This window comes from Neodiprion pinetum, chromosome 5 (genome assembly GCF_021155775.2).
Source record: "Neodiprion pinetum isolate iyNeoPine1 chromosome 5, iyNeoPine1.2, whole genome shotgun sequence".
Lineage (NCBI taxonomy): Eukaryota > Metazoa > Arthropoda > Insecta > Hymenoptera > Diprionidae > Neodiprion > Neodiprion pinetum.
The window spans coordinates 11732423-11750800 of NC_060236.1; the positions used below are offsets into that span (position 1 = coordinate 11732423).

The window sequence follows — 18378 nt, forward strand, 5'->3', positions numbered from 1 at the left end:
TCCCAATTATTCTCTATTAGTACCTACGTGAACGGTTGAAGAGTGAAATTTTCAGTTTTTGTCAAGTATCGAAACAGTTTACCTGTCACCAGTGTGTTGTCTTCCTTGTCTCTTTTTCCTTGCTCTATTCCTTCCTTTAGATGCTTCAGCAGGTGGTTGACTACCAGTTACCCCACTCGCATTATCACGAAGACTAATCATTGAAGAGCTACGACATAGCTGTTCAGCCTCAAGTTTCTCAGTTAATTCTACTTCTTCACTCCAATCCTGCGAAAACAAAATCTACAGTTGATGATTTTTCTACATTCTACAAAATTGGACATGACACTATCGTTTCTAAAAGAAATCCGTCCATTTGTTAATTGATTACACTTGAATTGTCATTTCTCATATCACTTACCAACGTATGTTCCGAGGACATATCTGGCAATGGACTGAATGGTTCGCTTTTAGATGGACTAAGATTCGGCATTTGTTTGTGATCCGATCTTTCCTGCATGGAGCTTGAAGGCTCGCACGAGTTATTGCCACGTCGTCTACAAAAAAGATAAGCCAATTAGAAATCAGCCGTGAAAACAGTCAGGGTGTACAAGAGAATAAATAAATTTAAATAAATTGATTAAACGTAATATTGCCATTACGTCTGATAAGTATGCTGCTGTGACATGGTTGGAGAAGATGCCCCCCTCCTCTGTCTTTGATAGTTGGGAGGTGACTGACGTCTGTTCCCAATTGGTATCGACGTTGCTGGTGACATCGCCGGAGCTGGAGGAGGCATCATGAAGCTATCTATGTGGCTCAAACTCTCTACGCTCGTGTACATTGTACTATTACTACCTCGACGATCATAGGATCTAAGAAAAATATAATATAATATTATAAGGTAAGAACAATGTCATTGCATCTTTGAGTAATTTTATCCTCAAAGAACAAAGCTGAATTAAGCTCTACATTTTCGATTATTTTTATCACCAGTTACAATGATGATGTCGTCGACATATTTATCGGCTCAGATGACATGAAACCATTTCATGTTATACAAACGTACACCTGCATACTAAAAGCCTTGCATCGAATAAGCACGCAAGATTTCATCAAACTTCCTTTTTCAAAAATCAATTAAAATAACTATGTTGGTGTTTACATTAAAGTTTTTTAATAAATTATAGTCACCCAAGTTTTGTAAGTCAATTTTGAAGAGGTTCAAGTGAACATCCAAAAGGATTAAAATACTTTCGCTGTCTTATAGCTAACCCAAACGTCATAAGTTGGTTCTTAAAAAGTTAATAAGAACAGGCTAGAGAACAGGTTTATGAAACGAAATAAATATAGAAACAAATCACAAAGGTATTACTGAACATTCTTCAAATGAATTTCCGGGTGATTCAAAAATTTCCTTGATGTTTCCATACGAAAACAAGCCGAACAAACAGTTTTTCGAGATACTTTTCATCACCATATAAAGAAAAGAGTGGGTCTGTCCAACAAACTTCCGCACTGATCTCGAAAGCGGCAGAGTGAAGACTTTGTAACTGATGGAACTTGACAGCCAAATAAAAAAGTTTTAAAAGAAAAATTAGAAAAAAAATTTGTGTAAAACTAAAAATATATCAATTCCTAAAAAATAAATATATAAGCTGGGAAAAACGTAATCATTGATAGAAAAAAAATAACGAGAAAAAAATATATGTTTGTCGGTATAACATTAAAAATCAATTCATTTCCGGTAAAACCGGAAGTTCAAATTGAACGAGGCATGGCAATTTGTCACGTCCATCATTTGATTGTAAAATCCTGTGAGTTTACAATTTTTTCAATGAACCGTTCCCAAGATCATCGCGGAAGTTTGTCGGCAGATCGACAGACCGACATGCGGACCGACATTTTCCTAAAAAACTGTTTCCGGGATTCTAAAGGTTCAAAAACGTAAAGATTCGTGGAAATAACAGAACTCGATCTTCGACCGCAACCAATACTTTTCTTATAGCACCAAAGGTGATGAAAAGTAACCACGGAAGCCTAGATATTTTGTGGTTTATATTCATAGTCTATTTTAAAGTTTGATATAAAAATTATCAAGATTGATAATTTTTTAATTTAGCTACCGGATCATGTAATCTTGATTAGGAGTCTGAGGTCTTGTATTAGGTGCAGAAAACTGCTCAGGTGTAACAGATCTAAACATCAGAGACTGAGCTTCCATTTCATCCAGTCTGAGTCTTCCTCGACCACGGCTGCGGGCAGGAATAGTATTTGCCCAGTTTTCCTGAGCTGGCAAGGGCCCTGATGGTCGCAAATGCTGCATTGTTTGAGAATGTTGCATTGCAGATGAATAATTATTGCAACCAGAGGTACCCTAATGAGAGTTGAGAAAAAAATTGTTGGTACAGAAATTACTACTGCTATACCATTAATAGTGGACTTTGATGAGTTGTTTTTCTAATTAAGTATCAAATTACCAGATTGACCTAATTAACAATTAATTGAAAAATCTGATTAATTGATGAATCGGAATTACCGATAATCGATCAGTTGGTAAACCGAGTTATCAGAATTTCTGATTCATTCAACTGTTGTGGAAATTACAAAAAAATTTGCTACGGAATTTACTAGAATCTAGAAGATGAGAAGTCTAATTAGGACATTCTTTCAACACACAAACATTTAAGTTTAATTGGAACCCTGCGAGTATGTTCATAGAGATAGTTAAAGTCATACATGAAATTCACATCATCGAAAAAACAAAACAAGTTATCTTTGTCAACTATTATAGTTACAATGATCTAACAAAGAAGTATTAAATGATGTAAACAGGTGACAGTAAATGCAAATATGCAAGATTAATTTTGACCGGATTGCAAAAGTTGAAAATTGTACCGTTTGTACAAAATTTGGTCAACGACAGGATAAAATAAACTCACCAAAAAAATTCAAGTGACACTTGAATTTTATACAAATTACAATTACTCCTTTGCTATCTGGATGTAATTGAAAAATTACCTGATAAGTAACTGTGCTTCCATCCCATTGTGTATCCTCTGAAGTAGTGCCGATGTAGCTATTTTGTGTTGAAAGTAATCCATTCTTATCAAGTAACTTTCTTTGCAATCTTGGTGGGAGATGATCAAAGTTTTTCAAGTTTCTATGCATTGAATTGTCTTTTATACTACCACGCCTCCCTGAGGGTGGCTTCCCTTGAAACTTTTCTGGATATCCGATTGGTTCAACGCTTCTAGTGTCTCGAGTTCGACTAGGATCGCCTGTCGTGTTTGGTGAATCAATGAGAGGCTCTGAACCCTGAAAAATTGAATCGCTGTTAGTTATTTGACATCACATTACCTTATGCAAACTCTAAACATTTTCTACAGCTCAGCTTCTCAACTAACTTGTCTAATCTCTCGATGATTGTCCCTTTTATTTCCATAACTTCTCCCTGAAGATGGCGAGTCTGGTCTCCAACGTTCTTCACAGTCACTCGGGTTCCGGTTACGCCGACTTCCTCCACCACGTTTTCCATGGTCTTCCCTGCCTCCACTACGATTATTTCCACCACTACCATGAGCTCCCGCACGATTGCGATGATTCTCATTTCGATGGCTGTGATTGGAATGGGTATCCCAATCTCTGCTGTTTTCTCTTTCCCTCTCTCGTTCTCTGTCCCATCCACCAAGCACTGGAGATCTGTAAACATTTTTAAAAACCTATACAATATGTGTCAAATATGACAATAATGAAGCAATACAGTGTAAAACATATGAGGAAAATATATTCAAGTAGCAGATCGTAACTTCAGGAATAATAAAATTTGTAATGATTAGTATTGGGAATTCAGAAAAGTTTAAACATTAATTTTTAATATAAAAAAGCAAGTAGAAGCTTATAAATAATCATGAAAATAGTTATTTTCTGAAATATTCTGCTAGTTGTTCTGATTTTTATATGTTTCATTTTTGGTTGTTATTGCAAAACAGGTGATGAATATGAGTAATAGGAAAATACTGAAGAAGATATACAAAACATGTGGAAAACCCCAGAGCAATAGAGACTACATTTACACATGAACGTGGATACAATATCACCCGTGTACCTATTTTCCAAAAATAATGTAATCATTTTGAACAAAGAAGTCACCATTTCCAAGTAGCTATAACAATCTCAATTGTGAAAGTTTTGAATGAATTCTGAGAAACGTTGAGCAGATTTTGTCTTGAATATTCCATCAATAAATATTGACCCAGTTTCTTTGACGCTGAGGTTGTGTTTAATTTCACTCAACAAAGTACAAACGAAGCGACCCGGTGGCAGAATTTTTTTTTATTCTGTTAGAGATGTAGCTGTAATTATCATGTTCAAATCTTTTACCTATCAGCCACTTCGCGCCCAGCCAATGACTCCTTAACCTTTTTTGGCACATAAAGAGGTTGTTCTGGTTTTTTATTCTTCTTTCTTGGATCACCCCCAACCTGATTATTCCTAGATGATGCGTGAATCTGTTCGTTGCTGTTGTTTCTGAAGTTCAGTCGTACATCAGTCAATTTATCAGAATTACTTTCAATTCGAGATGAAAGTGGGTTGTCCTGCGCTAGAAAAGGACTATTGAACTGGTGTTGCTTCTCACGGCCTTGAAAGAAAGATGACTTGGGCTTTTCCTGTGGGTTGTTCTCACTGTCAAAATTGTCCGAGCTTGATCCTGATTTACGTAATGGGCCGCATCCTGGCCTATATAAGGGCTGAGGAGGAGCCCGGCTTGCACCGCCACGCATTTCCAATGTTGATCTATTCTTTCCCAATTTAGAATCCGCCATATTTTCTGAAAATGAGAAATTCATGACCTTGACCTACTACTACTACATATTGATTACACACGCATTAAGCCATTTGAGATACTGACCACTATGGATAGTAAGCAATCGACAAAATCTTTAGTCATTTCCATTAATAACCTGATTAAATTAAGTGGTATCTATGTCAATTCTTCACAAAGTGATATGAAATAACTAATACTTTGCTATTCTCAGGGCCAATTTACAGTAAACAGTTAGGCTTATGAAAAAGTGTACAACAAATTTTAAACTAGACCATTTAGAGTAAAGATACTTCACTTTTTTTTTTTTTTTTTTGTCATTTCAGTGACATTTTTACGATTATTTAGTGTTTTAAAAATTATTTGTGCACATATTTCCTATGTATAACCTTATTTCTTGAATGAGGTTATTCACCATTTGTGATCTAAAATAAAAAGCACTTTTACCTGGTTATATATTTGAAAAATATGAAAAAATAATTTGTCTGTTATGAAAATATGAACTGATTCATTAAAGACTAAGTCTTTTTCCTCCTTTTTTTTTCTTTCTCTTTTTTGACAATACCATAGACATTATGCTGAGGTCAATAAGATAGAGGTTTATTCTTTTAGGATGACAAAAGGTAACACAAGCGTGTAACAAGCAGAAAAAAGCACAGAAATGAAACTGTATTCTTAAAAGAGTACCAACTCATCACCAACATACCAATATAATGACAAATAAAACTTCAATCAGCTAACTTTGTTCCACCAAGCACTAACAGCTTCAGAATATATAATTAGTATTAGGTTGCTGATGTATGTCCTGAAACTAGCAGTAACGCTTAACGTGCAATTATTAACAGTTTCGACAAACTAAAATCAAGAGATTTTAAAAATTCCAAATCTCGAAAAATGAAGAATGCAGTGAAGTAAGCAATGAAAAATAAGTAAATTTAAAATATAAAACTGACAGGAGAAATGTAAAAAATTTAGAAGAGAGTAAAGTAAGGTGCAAACACACCTATATAAAGAAATGCATCACTCAGCACAGCTTTGAGTGTTACAAATATTTGGCATCAAGTTCCATCGACTAAGAGCAATTATCAAGCTCGTGCAATCTGTCAATGGAAAGTGAAAGGTTCACCTCAAGTACATCGAATATGATGCAGGATATGTGATATATACACAAAACGTTATGATAAGAAATTGGTCTACATAGAAAAATAAATGCAAAAACAACATTGACATAAACACATTTACATTTAAATGTAATTTTTTGATGAAATAATTTGAGTTCAAGACAAAGAGTTTGACGTGAGATAACTTATTCGTCAAGTTGAAGCTCGGCTGAGATCCTGTATGTGCGATCAGAAATAACCATGAGCAATAACTGTTTTGATGAATCAAATTGTTGACACATAGAATAAGAAAACTACGATATTATCCGTGTTGACATGTACTTACAGCGACAATACTACATACACGATAGTCAGAAAACAGTTATGTAATGAATCGGATACGAGAAAGAAAATCAAAATTGTGATCGATATTTGTATAAACTCCCTGGAAGAACTATTTTTTATCAACGAAGGCCACGTATTTTGGGAAACAATCCTTGAAACTAGCAGTTCTCACAGCAAAATTTTAGGTTAGCTTGTTTTGTTAGGTTAGCTTTAGATTAACAACGATGAATATTCACGTTAATCATTCTGTCGCTACATCAAAATATTAGCTACTTTTGGTAATCTTGAACTACAAATAATTTTATATTATATACAACGGCACAACGATACATCATGCATTTTTTTGTAAATCTTGTTTGAATTACCTTGTGAAATTCTTCCCCACTTTCTGCGTCCTTTGTCGTTGTTCGCCATATTAAATATTGTGTACTTATGCAGAGTGCGTTCCAAAATTAGTTGGCAGCGCTATAAACTCCCTAGGACAGAGGCAGATCTTAGGGTGCTATTTCATGAGCAGTAAAAGGTAGCAGTGGTTTAGTAACTTACTAGTTTTCACTAGCATCAGTCTGGTAACTTTACGCAGCAGCAGCGCTGCTCATAAAGACCGTGTTCGAAAATTGACTGACAGTACTGTCAGCAATCTTTTATCTCTTTTGCGCTTCCAAGTTCGTGAATAGCTCTGACTCAGTCCTAGGGAATTTTCAGTACTGTCAGTCAATTTACGAACACGGCCAAAATAGGTCGTAGCTTCTTGTGGGGAGCTTTCCAGCAAGGACACAGAGCGACACAGGGCGACACTGTGTCGAACATGGTGCTTTCCAACAACGACACAGAACGACACAGTCGAACACAGCTGCGGAGCATGGTTGGACACTGTGTCGGATTCGTTGCTGCCAATTTTTTAGTTAGAGATTTTATTTTCGACGCATGGTATTGTTTATATTTATTTATTAAATGCAATGATAATCTACATGCGTTTCACAAATGTTGTTTTGAAGTTATACTTCTTGAGGCGCGTTATGAAAAACTGATGAGAGTGAAATTTCAGGATGCGCGTGCATCACTGTAACACAAAACTGTAACACAAAATTAACAGGATGAAGTTGCCCACTCAACCGAATTCATGCGCGCGCATCACTGTAACACAAAATTAACAGGATAAAGTTGCCCACTCAACCGAATTCATTAAGTCTTGAAAAAAAGCTAAATATTTATCCACATGGTTTTAGTTTTTACAGTCACAACACGTGTTTTATTTTCATACAAGTGCGAATTATATATGTGGCAATAAAATATATTCAGTAGTGATATAAATTGAATATTTGGATTAATATTATTTACTATTTGTGAATATTAGTGAAAAAATTGTGCTAAAATACTTTTTCAAGTGCTCCAATATAATTGAGGTTAGTTATCCGTATGTATTATTTATTGATATAAATTAAAATATCATTATTTAATATAATTAATACTAAATATTATTAAATTATCAATGTTGAATATTTATTATTGGTTTTTTAATATTTACAAAATAAAGAAATAAATTTAATAGAACATTTAATAAAAAGTTCGTGACAAAAATTTAAGAGATTATTTAAATATAATGTAAGACATCCGTTATTTGTTTTATTGTTTTTTATTAAATACTTCTTTTCTTTATCATTGTGTGACAGAAGATTTTGACATGTTGTGTATTTTTTGATGATGCCAAAGAAGTATAACTTCTCACGCGCGTACATAAGTACACGCACCCATTTTTTTTTCCTGGAGCACTCGGTGTTCCGAGATTTTTCGTATAATACATGAGCGGACTCTAATGACTGAATTAAGAACCTCAAAGCGTTCCAACAAGCGCCAAGGCACAGTGTTCGACCGTGTAACACAGTGTCACGCTGTGTCTCCTTGCTGGAAAGCTCCCGTGATCTTGCGGCTTGTCGCTCGAGAAACTAAACTGCGAGCGGCAGAAACTTGCACCGAAAGTGATAGGGAAAACTGCTGCTGCTGCTTTTACTGCTCATGAAATAGCACCCTTAGAGCATATACAGTATATGCTCTAAGAGGTAGATCACTAGGTAGATCCACGGTCTTTCCATAGACTTATAAAGATAGACTGAGCGCTCCTATAAGAGGTACTGAAGCATGATTATAAAGGACAGAGATATGTCGGAAGTACTGCTCTCTCTTTTCAATCGGCTTCGTACCGGGAGACAAGGGCGCAGTGGAAGTGGAACAGCTATAGATATAGGCGCATAATTTCGCCTCATTCTCCTCTACCGCCTCGATCCCCACCACAAATATCGTCAGAAAGAGAAAGGAGTACTCCCGGCATATTTATGTCCGTTAAATGTTTGCTTCAAGCAACTCATAAGAGAGCTCAGTCTATCTTTATAAGTCTATGGTGCGGATGAGGTAAACAATAATGGCGGCGATTTAACCACACAGTATTCACGAAAGTTGAGAGGCAATCCGGGACCGACGATTGAGTTTCTGTCGTTTACTCAAAAGACAAAAAAATGGTGAATTGTTGTTTGCCCGATTGTCGGAGCGGATGTCTAGAAGCTGACGAAACAATCTCCTTGTTTCATGCTATCAAGGATCCTATTGTATTTCAAAAGTGATCCAGTGCTGTGAAAAAATTTAGAGTCGATCTTAAATTCAATTATTTTATCAGCGAAAATCATTTCAATATGGCGTACCTAATTTGTAACAGGTGACAGTTAATGATTCTCTAATAGATTGTAAGTTCTCGTTTCCATGTGATTTGCATAAGGAAGATGTCATTGCATACTGTCTACAGTACTATACAGTCATGAGGATGCGTCAATCAACTAAAACAAAAAGTCAGGAAATGGTAAAGACTAGTAAGGTAAAAAAGAAAGAAGCCAAACTATACTCTACGTATGAAAAGCCAAGTAAAATTTTTGAAATATTTTAATGTAATAATAATAATATTATATATAATGCGTAATTACTATATTATTACACCACACATTTATTATTGTGCATCCTTTGCATGATTGATTCAGTGTGATTACCGTTTTCTTTTTATCGTGAAAGCGTACTGATGGAATTTTCTTTGATCTTTGGTCTTTCGATTCATCATGCATTACATTTTCATTAATATATTGTAGCTACAGTCATGTACATTCATCGTACAATTATTTTCATTTGTCAAATATTAATGTACCTATGTAATCTTCAGCAGCAAATTTGATTTTCCATATGCGAACGTCAAACTTTCGTGAATACTGTCTGCTAGATCGCCGCCATTATTGTTTACCTCATCCCCACCGACGCCTGAGGTCCCTGGTGGATTTCCGCCGTACTAAGACATAATAACACAGGGAGTATTGGGCAGTCGGACCACCTCTTAGGCCCATATTCATGGTCAGTTCTTAAATTTAAGCACGGTCCTCAGACCCTGAAGTCCTATCTCAAGTCATGGTAAACGAGGACTTAAGACCGTGCTTAAATTTAAGAACTGACTATGAATACGGGCCTTAGTCTTACACCGTGGCGAGGATCGAGGCAGGTCAACATAACCTCGGCCTTCCCTTAAATTATTGTGCTCATCGTGCTGTTATTGTTGTGACCAGCCCCCTGACACACGCTACTAAAAGTGGTTCGCAAAATGTCCCTCGATTCTGCCGCTAATTTTCACCACTAGTGGCGGTAGTAGTTACCGGACGAGCTTGCGCGCGGTCAGCGAGGGCAGCGAGCGTGTCACAAGTCTACTAGCGCCACGTAGAGGAACTAAAAAATGGGGACAAGACGCGTACAATTTTTTAGTATACGAACAGTGGTGAGTGTCAGGGGGCTGGTTGTGACTGTATTGAGGTCTTACAACGAACTGAAATTTGAGTGGTGGGGGTAGTCGCGTTATTGTCCAAATATTTTTTGCCACTGTAACATCCGACTGGAACGTCCGTATGTTTTATCGACTATTACTACTGCATGTTACTTTTATCAACCAACCAAACTCGAAGTACGAGAATCTTGTAACCATAAGGAATTAAAACAACTGTCTAACTATTTGGAATATCCCTAGATGGAAATAACTATGACATTCACTAACCAAAGCTTAAAAACCATGTTACAAGATCTTCGCACTACAAAGAGCTATAATGATGAATAAGAATTCTCGACCTCGTATGTAATCTATTATAGAATCTTGGTGATCGGTCAATTAAGAAAACGTATTTTTAGTTAACGTTTCGACCCGGATATGGGCCCTCCTCAGAACGATTTATTTTTTGACTGTCAAGAATAACAAAAAGATTTTTTATAAAATAAATAATAGTACTAGAAGTAATCAGACTTAAATATTGTAGATGTAATACTCTTAGAGCTATTATATATTGTTGATTAGTAAGAACCTTATGATTAATTGAAATAAGGATGACTTTAAGTGTTATTTACCTTTTGAATTGAGTAAGTGGACTAAGATGTAGTCGAATTCACAATTACTATTGGTGGAGACAGTGTTCTTTTGAGTGACGGTAGACAATGTCAATCTTCAAGTTATTTTATATGTGGGAGTTAATAGTTGGAAGTCATTAATTAAAAAGATTAAAGAACTATGTTTCTCCACAGTCAGTATGTCATTGTGTTAAAAGGTTATTAAAGAAGGTCTTTTTAGCAATAAAATTAATTCACAGGTGTCAAAGAAGTGGAGGTAGGTTCTTTATAATTAACTTCCACATGTCTAACGAAATATTGTTGGTTGAACCAATTGAGTCAACAGGTGAATAACGACTGATGGGAGAAAACAATGTGATCCAGAGTGAAGGTGAACCTATTATAAACAATTATACAGAAAAACAATAAATATTTTGTAAGAAAAGTTATGTAGAAAGGACTGTATAATGAGGACAAAAAAAAATTTTTTTGTATGTAGTTAAGGTTAAACAATATTTGTTGTGTGGGCGGAGATTAGAGGTTTGTAAATATTACTTAAATGTTCAACATCTTGTCTAAGATTAACAGAATTGGTATGACCTACAATGTTGCACATTTCTAATAACAGTCTTCTATAATAATTGTGTTCTTCACAAAGGATGTTTGTGTTGTCGTAATTAAAAGTGTGTTGTTTATCGATACTATGTTTCGTTAGAGCTGTGTGACGTTCTTCAATCTCATGTACGTTGCGTTGGTGTTCCCTAATTCTAGTGTTAAGATATCGACCAGTTTGACCTATGTAGACTTGATTGCAATCATTGCATGGTATTTTATACACGACATTAGATCGTTTGCCCGTGGGGATCTTGTCTTTTCCTGTATCAAAAACTAGTTGTAAATCTTTTGAATTTGTTCCAATAAACTTGACATTATATTTGGCGAATAAGCGGTTAAGTGACTCAAAGAGGCCGGATACATATGGGATGGGGATATATGTAGTAGCGGGTCTATTGTTATCTTCAGCGGGAGCAGAGTCAATATTATTGTCAGGTATGTTGTAAAAGAGCTATAATATTATTATACGTTATTATATATCACTATCATATTAACACCATAATTAACTAACACGATTATATCCAATTATTATATAGCACCCGACAATGCCATTTGTGCATTCGGAGCTGAGAGCTATACTATAAGCAACTTACGCTATACCATATAGCCTGGAGTATAGAAGACTGTAAAACCATAGATGAATTTATAACCAATATAATGTAAAGATAGCACTGCTGCAATAATCCATAAAACCAGAGACTGCAAAACCTTCAAAACCGTGAATACTAATTATCCAGCATGAACTATACCTTCCTCCGTAACGCCGTATTGTAGGCAACACGCGCAACGTTTTGAAGGCAATGCAGATCTCCAATGTGGAACCATACAGAGCTTCATCTAGAGAACACATTAGGAAACTTACCGACGAAACGATTGAAGGTAAATCAACTCACAATAAGCTCAAAGATGCAAACGTGGCAACGCCCAATAACAGGCAACCAACAAACATAAGAAAAACGTTCTAGAAGCTTCCAAGATTTATGTCAATGTAAGAATTAATAATTACAAAAGAGAATTATACACGAAAGCACACATGTAAACCTGCTCCAAAACTATGAATTATCAAATTGTTAAATATCCTAAATCTGTTAGGATAGTTATAACACAAACACCTCAGAATATTCGCAGCAGCGCGATTCTAACAATGTTAAGCAAATAGCAACTATGTCTCATAAACAATCGCTATTGTACTCCAGGTGAATAACGACAGTAATCAATTATAATACATATGTAATTTTATATGTATAGATACACGCTATAAAACTAACAAACGACGAGTAACCAATATGACATATAGACTTTGTAACGAACAGGATAGTAAGAATATTAAGAAGTAAACAGGAACTAGAATTCAGCGCATCGTGACCCCGAAAATGCACACGGCACTAACATACACCACGAAACATGGCTCACCACTAGCGCATACGCACTGCGATTACCATATTAGGAAATAGCTGCCGAAAGCACGAGACGGAGGGAAGAAACACAGTAGCCGAGGGGCCAAGGGGGGCTTGCGCCCCAACAACAAAGCCCACGCAGAATGGAAAATTACAGAACAACGACCCCGCACCTACACCACCGCACCAGTGCAGCGTTATACCATGTGTAAAAACTTGCAATATAGTAATAGCTAATGAACTAAGATCACAGACGTGCATGCGGCGAAGATGTCATGCCCTAATTAGAATTCCTAGAAAAAGGGGGAGGTGCGCAAAAGGTGACAAAATCGAAAGAAGGGGATCGTTCTGCGCAACGATCGACCCCTATAAAAACGGCGACCGATCATCCGATCGTCCTCTTGGTTTCTACCACCAGATTCGTCATCTTGTTCCGGTACAGTCTCGCGGTAAAATCCTTTTGCCTTTTGCATTTAAACTTTTCATACAACGTTACTCTGCCCAAAAGTCCAGCGAGCTTTTAGCTCCATTTTGTCATATTAATTTAAGATCTTACACTAAGTAACTCCGTTTTTGTGACTTGAAATATTGAACTAAAATAAATCCAAGTTAATCAAAGTATCCAAATATATCAAAAAATCAGTCACTCCGTTAAATCCTCTCACCAATCTACGCTGCAAATCATCATATCCAGAGTATTCTCAAGAGGTAAGCCAATTAATTAAATCTTTTATCCAATAATTATTCCTTCCTCGGTTCGTTCGATTAGAGCGACAGAATGCCCGTTGTCCGGTGTATTTTAATACTTTATCGGTAATTGGTGACCCAAACTACTGATGTGAGTCTAACTGTAGTTGTGTGAATGATTCCAGTGTCTAACATCTGGAAATTTTCACCAGGTACCGTTCCGACGTCACACCACTACTGGCCATTACGAGGCGCCATCAGTTATTCATAGACATATACATGGAGACTAGAGGTACGGAGTCCGAACGCAATGCTAGCCAAATGGTCGGTGAAAGTGATGAACGATCCGCGGACTGTAACCGCCGGGTAACGCTACCACTGCGGGCTCCGTCAGCGCAGTGATTTTGAATCGTCGATCCTCACGTATGTATCTTATTCGTAACCAGGCGCTGGTATCGCTTGCGAATACATCCCGAACTACAAGATCTTTCATCGCTTTCACGAACCACTTTTCGACGATTCCGCCATATGCGTTCGGCCTCCTTACCTCTAGTCTCCATGGATCGAACATCGACGGCGCTAAATGCGGCAAAACGTTGTACTAAGGAACCGTGCGCTGAAATCTGGCCAGACTTTGTTTGCCGGAGTTCAGTCTCCTTATTACTTCCTGACTTCTGTACATCTTCAACACATTACTACTTATTCTTATAAATGCTATTTCGTATTGTTCGGATTTCTGTTACAAAAACATTCTGGGATTCAAAGAATAATTCTAGTATAAAAGCCGCATGTAACAGGAATTTTCAAACTTTATATTATTTCCACTCAACTTATGTAATAAATTAACAATCGTCAACAATTTCGGCGAAATATGTACATGTTTTGTGTTGAGATTCATATAAGACTAATCTTCGATTATCAGCAGTATTTTCACTTAAAAGAAATAATTCAATTTAAATACCTAGTTAGTGATAAAGAAATTTCATCAGACGTCTACAGAACTTGTAGTACTAATCCGAAATTAAACTAGTAGATAGTTATATTTTATACAAATGAGTCTCATGCTTTCGCTATTTTCATACATGACAAGTATCGATGCTAACAAGTGTATCAACAGTTCAGATAACACGCATTACTGTTTCTATACTTAATTTGGGCTATTTCTAGTACCTGTAAAGTTATGAATCTAATACCGTGCAAATATTGTATGCCTAACTGTGTTGTGTCCAAAAAAAAAAAGGAAAGATACATGTATCAAATGTCGCAATTGAAGTTTCATCCAATTATAGGCACATTCATTTGTATAGCGATATGAAATCTATGATGTCACAGGGTACAGAGTATTTTTAGTGATCAGACTAATAGTTTGAAAGACTTTACTGATTCGTGACAAAACTGGTCTTAGAAATTTCTATAAAATGCTGCAGGAAGTATAAACATGCATGCCAACGTCTAAAGAAATTAATTTTCTTATTCCTAAGTAATTTGAATGTCAATGAGGCATGAAAGCAGTCTTGGTCTTATCCTGTGACTGTTGATCATGCTGCATTGTTTCAATAGGATCGATTTCTAATTTATTATTATTTGTAAGTTGACTTTTTTCCAAAGACTTCATGTAGGCAAGAAATGATGTCCACATTAAACTGCAAACACTTACATAGACTACACGATTTCTTTCTGGGATGAGGGTAAAATTGATGGTTTGAAGTATGGGCCATACACATATTCCAGTCTGAAAGAGATAATCGTTTACGATAATAAGAGAAATAAAACAGAAATTAAAAATAAGATCTCAATGAAATTCTGGAATAGATATAATAGTAATAAATTTTACCTTCCACGTGGGCCAAAACTTCTGTTTGACCTCTTCTACACATTCCGAAATAGGCTTGAATTCTAGTAGGTTAATACCAAAGAAGAAACAGCACATAGCAGCTGGACCATAAGAAACTTGTTCCACAAGAGCCTGTTCAAAACACCATAAAATGTTCAAAGTGAAATTTACCTAAACAGTCAATCATGGTCATGATAAGGCATAGGGCAGAGGTAACGTTTGTAGCATGTAAACCATTTCTGGTGGTGTAAAGCGGTTCAATTATTTCTAGTACTAAAAATCTATTCAGTTATTGATTCAATCAAAAGAACATTTTGGGCAGTAAATGTCAGTGTAGTTTTTGACTATTCAATTGTTTTAAAATCAAAATTTTAGCTCTCAAAGTCATCTAAAGACATTTATGCCGTTTATGGCAAGGCATTTTTTTTTATATGGTATGGATATGGTACTATAAAAATGGTACTATTGACAGTCAGGCCACATTTGGTACGATGGTAGTCAAAAGTGGTACATCTACCTTAGTTCAAAGAGTAAAAAAGATATTTTAGTTAGTTAGTATTGACATATGATGAGCAGCGATGACTAAGAATTGACTATACTTCGTAATGTGGGTACTGCGGTCAATCTCTGTATACGCCAGTTTTTCAATCACATTATTAATTGAGATGGAATAACTTCCCAATGTTCAATGGTTTTGGAATTCCCATGAATTTACTTAGCTGCATTTGCGAACCACAATTATAAATGCACTAAGTGGGTATTAGGATAAGTGCATGATGATTGGTGGATGATTCAGTTAAACAGTGACCATACAAAATACAATTTTAAATTCTTGACTTTACCTTGCTATTGTTTAATAAAAATCGTACTGGAAACGCAAAATTTATTTCAAAATTTTTTTTCCATAATGAATAATTTCTTAACTGTGTACCAAATATTCAACAAACCCAAGTTTTTCAAATTTATAAATTTCACCATTACTTTATATGAATGAGATAATTTCTGTTTCAAGTATGAACAAACTGACAATTATGCTATGAATTTTACCTTCACAATTCCAGACTTTAGGTCATTCTTCGGCCAGATATACGAGGCAAATTTGATCCAACAAAAAAGGGTCGGTGCAACAAAGAATCCGCCATACAAGCTGAATCTCAGTGCTTGCATGTAGTTCAATTCTTGATTACTAATGAACTTTTGTTGAAGCAAACTCGCTGCTGGCCATATTACCGTGTATGATGCAATTCCACGGATAATCGGATATTTGGTAGTGATCTCACGGAATTTTAACAAAATGACCCTCATCTTTAATATTTAGACTCTGAAACAAATCTTTTCGAATTATGTGTCAGATAATTTCATGGCCGGACCTCAATTACTGATAGGTAATCTTTAAAGACTATCAAGCGATTATATGTTTGACTTCGACTGTATAACTCATATACATATAATAACTCAGATTCTTTTTTCCTTCACAGTTTGAAATAAAGTGCCATAGGTAATATACATGTAACAAGTACGTGCATGTTACAAAAACATATGAATATCGTTTAAGTAATCATGAAATTGCACAAGTATGTAATAAGTTCCATTCAACTGCAGTCCAAGATAATTACTATTCTGTTATATTGATTGCTTGTCAGAATTTAAAAAATATACATGACCTATGTAGGTTTATTACTCGTCGAGTATCCTATAACTTACAAACACGCTTGAAGCGTCGCAAAGTTACGTCAACTTTGCATATCCCAAACGCGTGTCATCACATAACGCACCCCGTTGTTGAAAACTAAAACATGATTGAAAAATGCATTACGTAGATAACTTGAGTGACATGTTTTCGCAATGTCATGAAATGCGTAAATCACGATGTTCCGTTTTACCTTGTGCTCAACGATTATCGGAAAGATACACGTTGAACTTTGAAACACTCCAAGTTGACGGTCACATGAAGTTAGATCACTGTCAAATATACGTATTCTGTAGCGTTCTACAGCAGACCTTCGCGTTGCTGTGAATATCGTATCCGGTATGATGATGACACAGTAAGCTCGATTTAATCGCCCTTGAATAATATGCCTAACTACTCTTTTGGCAACTGTCGCGGACGAATAGACACTGAAATTTTGTCTTGAATGGCTCGAGTCTGGTTCGAGTCTCGGACACTGTCCGCTCGCTCAATGAGCTGACGATCGCGCGGCGAGCGCGAAAGCGCAAAACACTCATATTGGCATATAGACAACGCCAATAAGTAGCGTATTCAAGGCTGTTATTGGTGTTGGCATGCGCTGCACCTAGCACCTCCCATCCCGCCGCCGCCTGCCGCCGCCATCGAGCGGTATAAGTGATCAAAGCGCGGTTTTTTGCGTGGCGAGTTTCAATTATTCGTCCCTTTAACTCTTGATCGCGGAAACGTCGTAGGTGCATCATGGTTAACGTTGAAGAAAATGAAACGTACTAAGTTAACAAAACATTTTGATCTGTAAATGAATAACCGAAGACATGCAGTTCATTCAGCAACCACAATGCATTTATGCATTCCCTTGGTGAAAATGATTTCTACGCCAACTACGATAAAAGGCAGTTCATCGAACACTGTAGAAAATAGTCGTAAAAAATCGTAGAGAATGGTCAGAAAGTGTACAAGGTTGTGAAAAATCGTCGAAAATTGTAGTATTTTGCATATAAAACTACGAATTTCTACGAAAAGTTATAAAAATCTACGATTTACAAAAAAAGTTAATTATAATTTCCCATGAAAAACAAAATAAATTTAGTTTCGTAGAAACTTGTGGAATTTTATTAAAAAAACTACCAGTTTCTACAAAAAATTATGCAAATCTTCAATTTTCTGTGAAAAATAATTACAATTTCGGATCCAAATATCCATTTTTTTTTCACGTATTCTAAGAATTTAACTGGAAAGTACAACTTTTCATAAACTCCATAAAGTCTCATAAAGAGTATGCATTTTCACAAAAAATTGTAATGATCGACAATTTTAGAATTCGATTTAGATCGATAATATTACAAATATGCATAAGAAAGTATGAAATATTATTTTTGAACAACCGTCAGATGTTTCATCTCTCTCACAAGGAAAACTTATTGCGGACAGGTCAAGTATCTAGCAGAATTTGACCTCGAGTCTACGTCTAGAGACTAAAGGTCTCATCTGATGATCGTAAGTACTATCTA

General features: G+C 35.9%; 2 protein-coding genes across 6 annotated transcripts in view; both read right to left on the reverse strand.

Moving 5' to 3' along the window:
- LOC124218896 (telomerase-binding protein EST1A) overlaps positions 1–6663 on the reverse strand; it is a 250214-nt gene extending 243551 nt beyond the window's left edge. For all 4 annotated transcript variants that reach the window (XR_011177146.1, XM_069136132.1, XM_069136131.1 and 1 more), the window contains exons 1-8: positions 6615–6663; positions 4363–4810; positions 3387–3681; positions 3001–3297; positions 2106–2356; positions 642–854; positions 401–536; positions 83–267 (exon numbers count right to left, since the gene is read on the reverse strand). Coding sequence is in view for 3 of the 4 variants with exons in the window: in XM_069136132.1 (XP_068992233.1) it covers positions 83–267; positions 401–536; positions 642–854; positions 2106–2356; positions 3001–3297; positions 3387–3681; positions 4363–4810; positions 6615–6663 (1874 nt within the window). In the remaining variant the exon portion in view is untranslated. The remainder of the gene's footprint in view (positions 1–82; positions 268–400; positions 537–641; positions 855–2105; positions 2357–3000; positions 3298–3386; positions 3682–4362; positions 4811–6614) is intronic.
- A 7474-nt stretch (positions 6664–14137) lies between these two features.
- On the reverse strand, positions 14138–17405 carry LOC124218697 (mpv17-like protein). Of its 2 annotated transcripts, none has more exons than XM_046625389.1 (5): positions 17064–17405; positions 16885–16969; positions 16228–16512; positions 15181–15312; positions 14138–15078 (listed from the first exon to the last, which is right to left on the reverse strand). In XM_046625389.1, exons 3-5 carry the CDS (start codon positions 16483–16485, stop codon positions 14839–14841), a joined length of 630 nt encoding a protein of 209 aa, XP_046481345.1. In that variant the 5' UTR covers positions 16486–16512; positions 16885–16969; positions 17064–17405; the 3' UTR covers positions 14138–14838. The 2 variants fall into 2 exon arrangements, with proteins under 2 accessions (XP_046481345.1, XP_046481343.1); XM_046625387.1 differs by having other exon boundaries at positions 16228–16501; positions 17064–17404.
- Between the last annotated feature and the right edge of the window lie 973 nt (positions 17406–18378).

Bases quoted from the DNA above. Each gene is read 5' to 3' on its own strand.
- LOC124218697 (XM_046625389.1), bottom strand. From the start codon at position 16,485: ATGAGGGTCATTTTGTTAAAATTCCGTGAGATCACTACCAAATATCCG. The intron at 15,313-16,227 runs GTAAAATTCATA...TGTTTTGAACAG, and splicing joins TAAAGTCTGGAATTGTGAAG to GCTCTTGTGGAACAAGTTTC. The intron at 15,079-15,180 runs GTAAAATTTATT...TATCTCTTTCAG, and splicing joins AGTTTTGGCCCACGTGGAAG to ACTGGAATATGTGTATGGCC.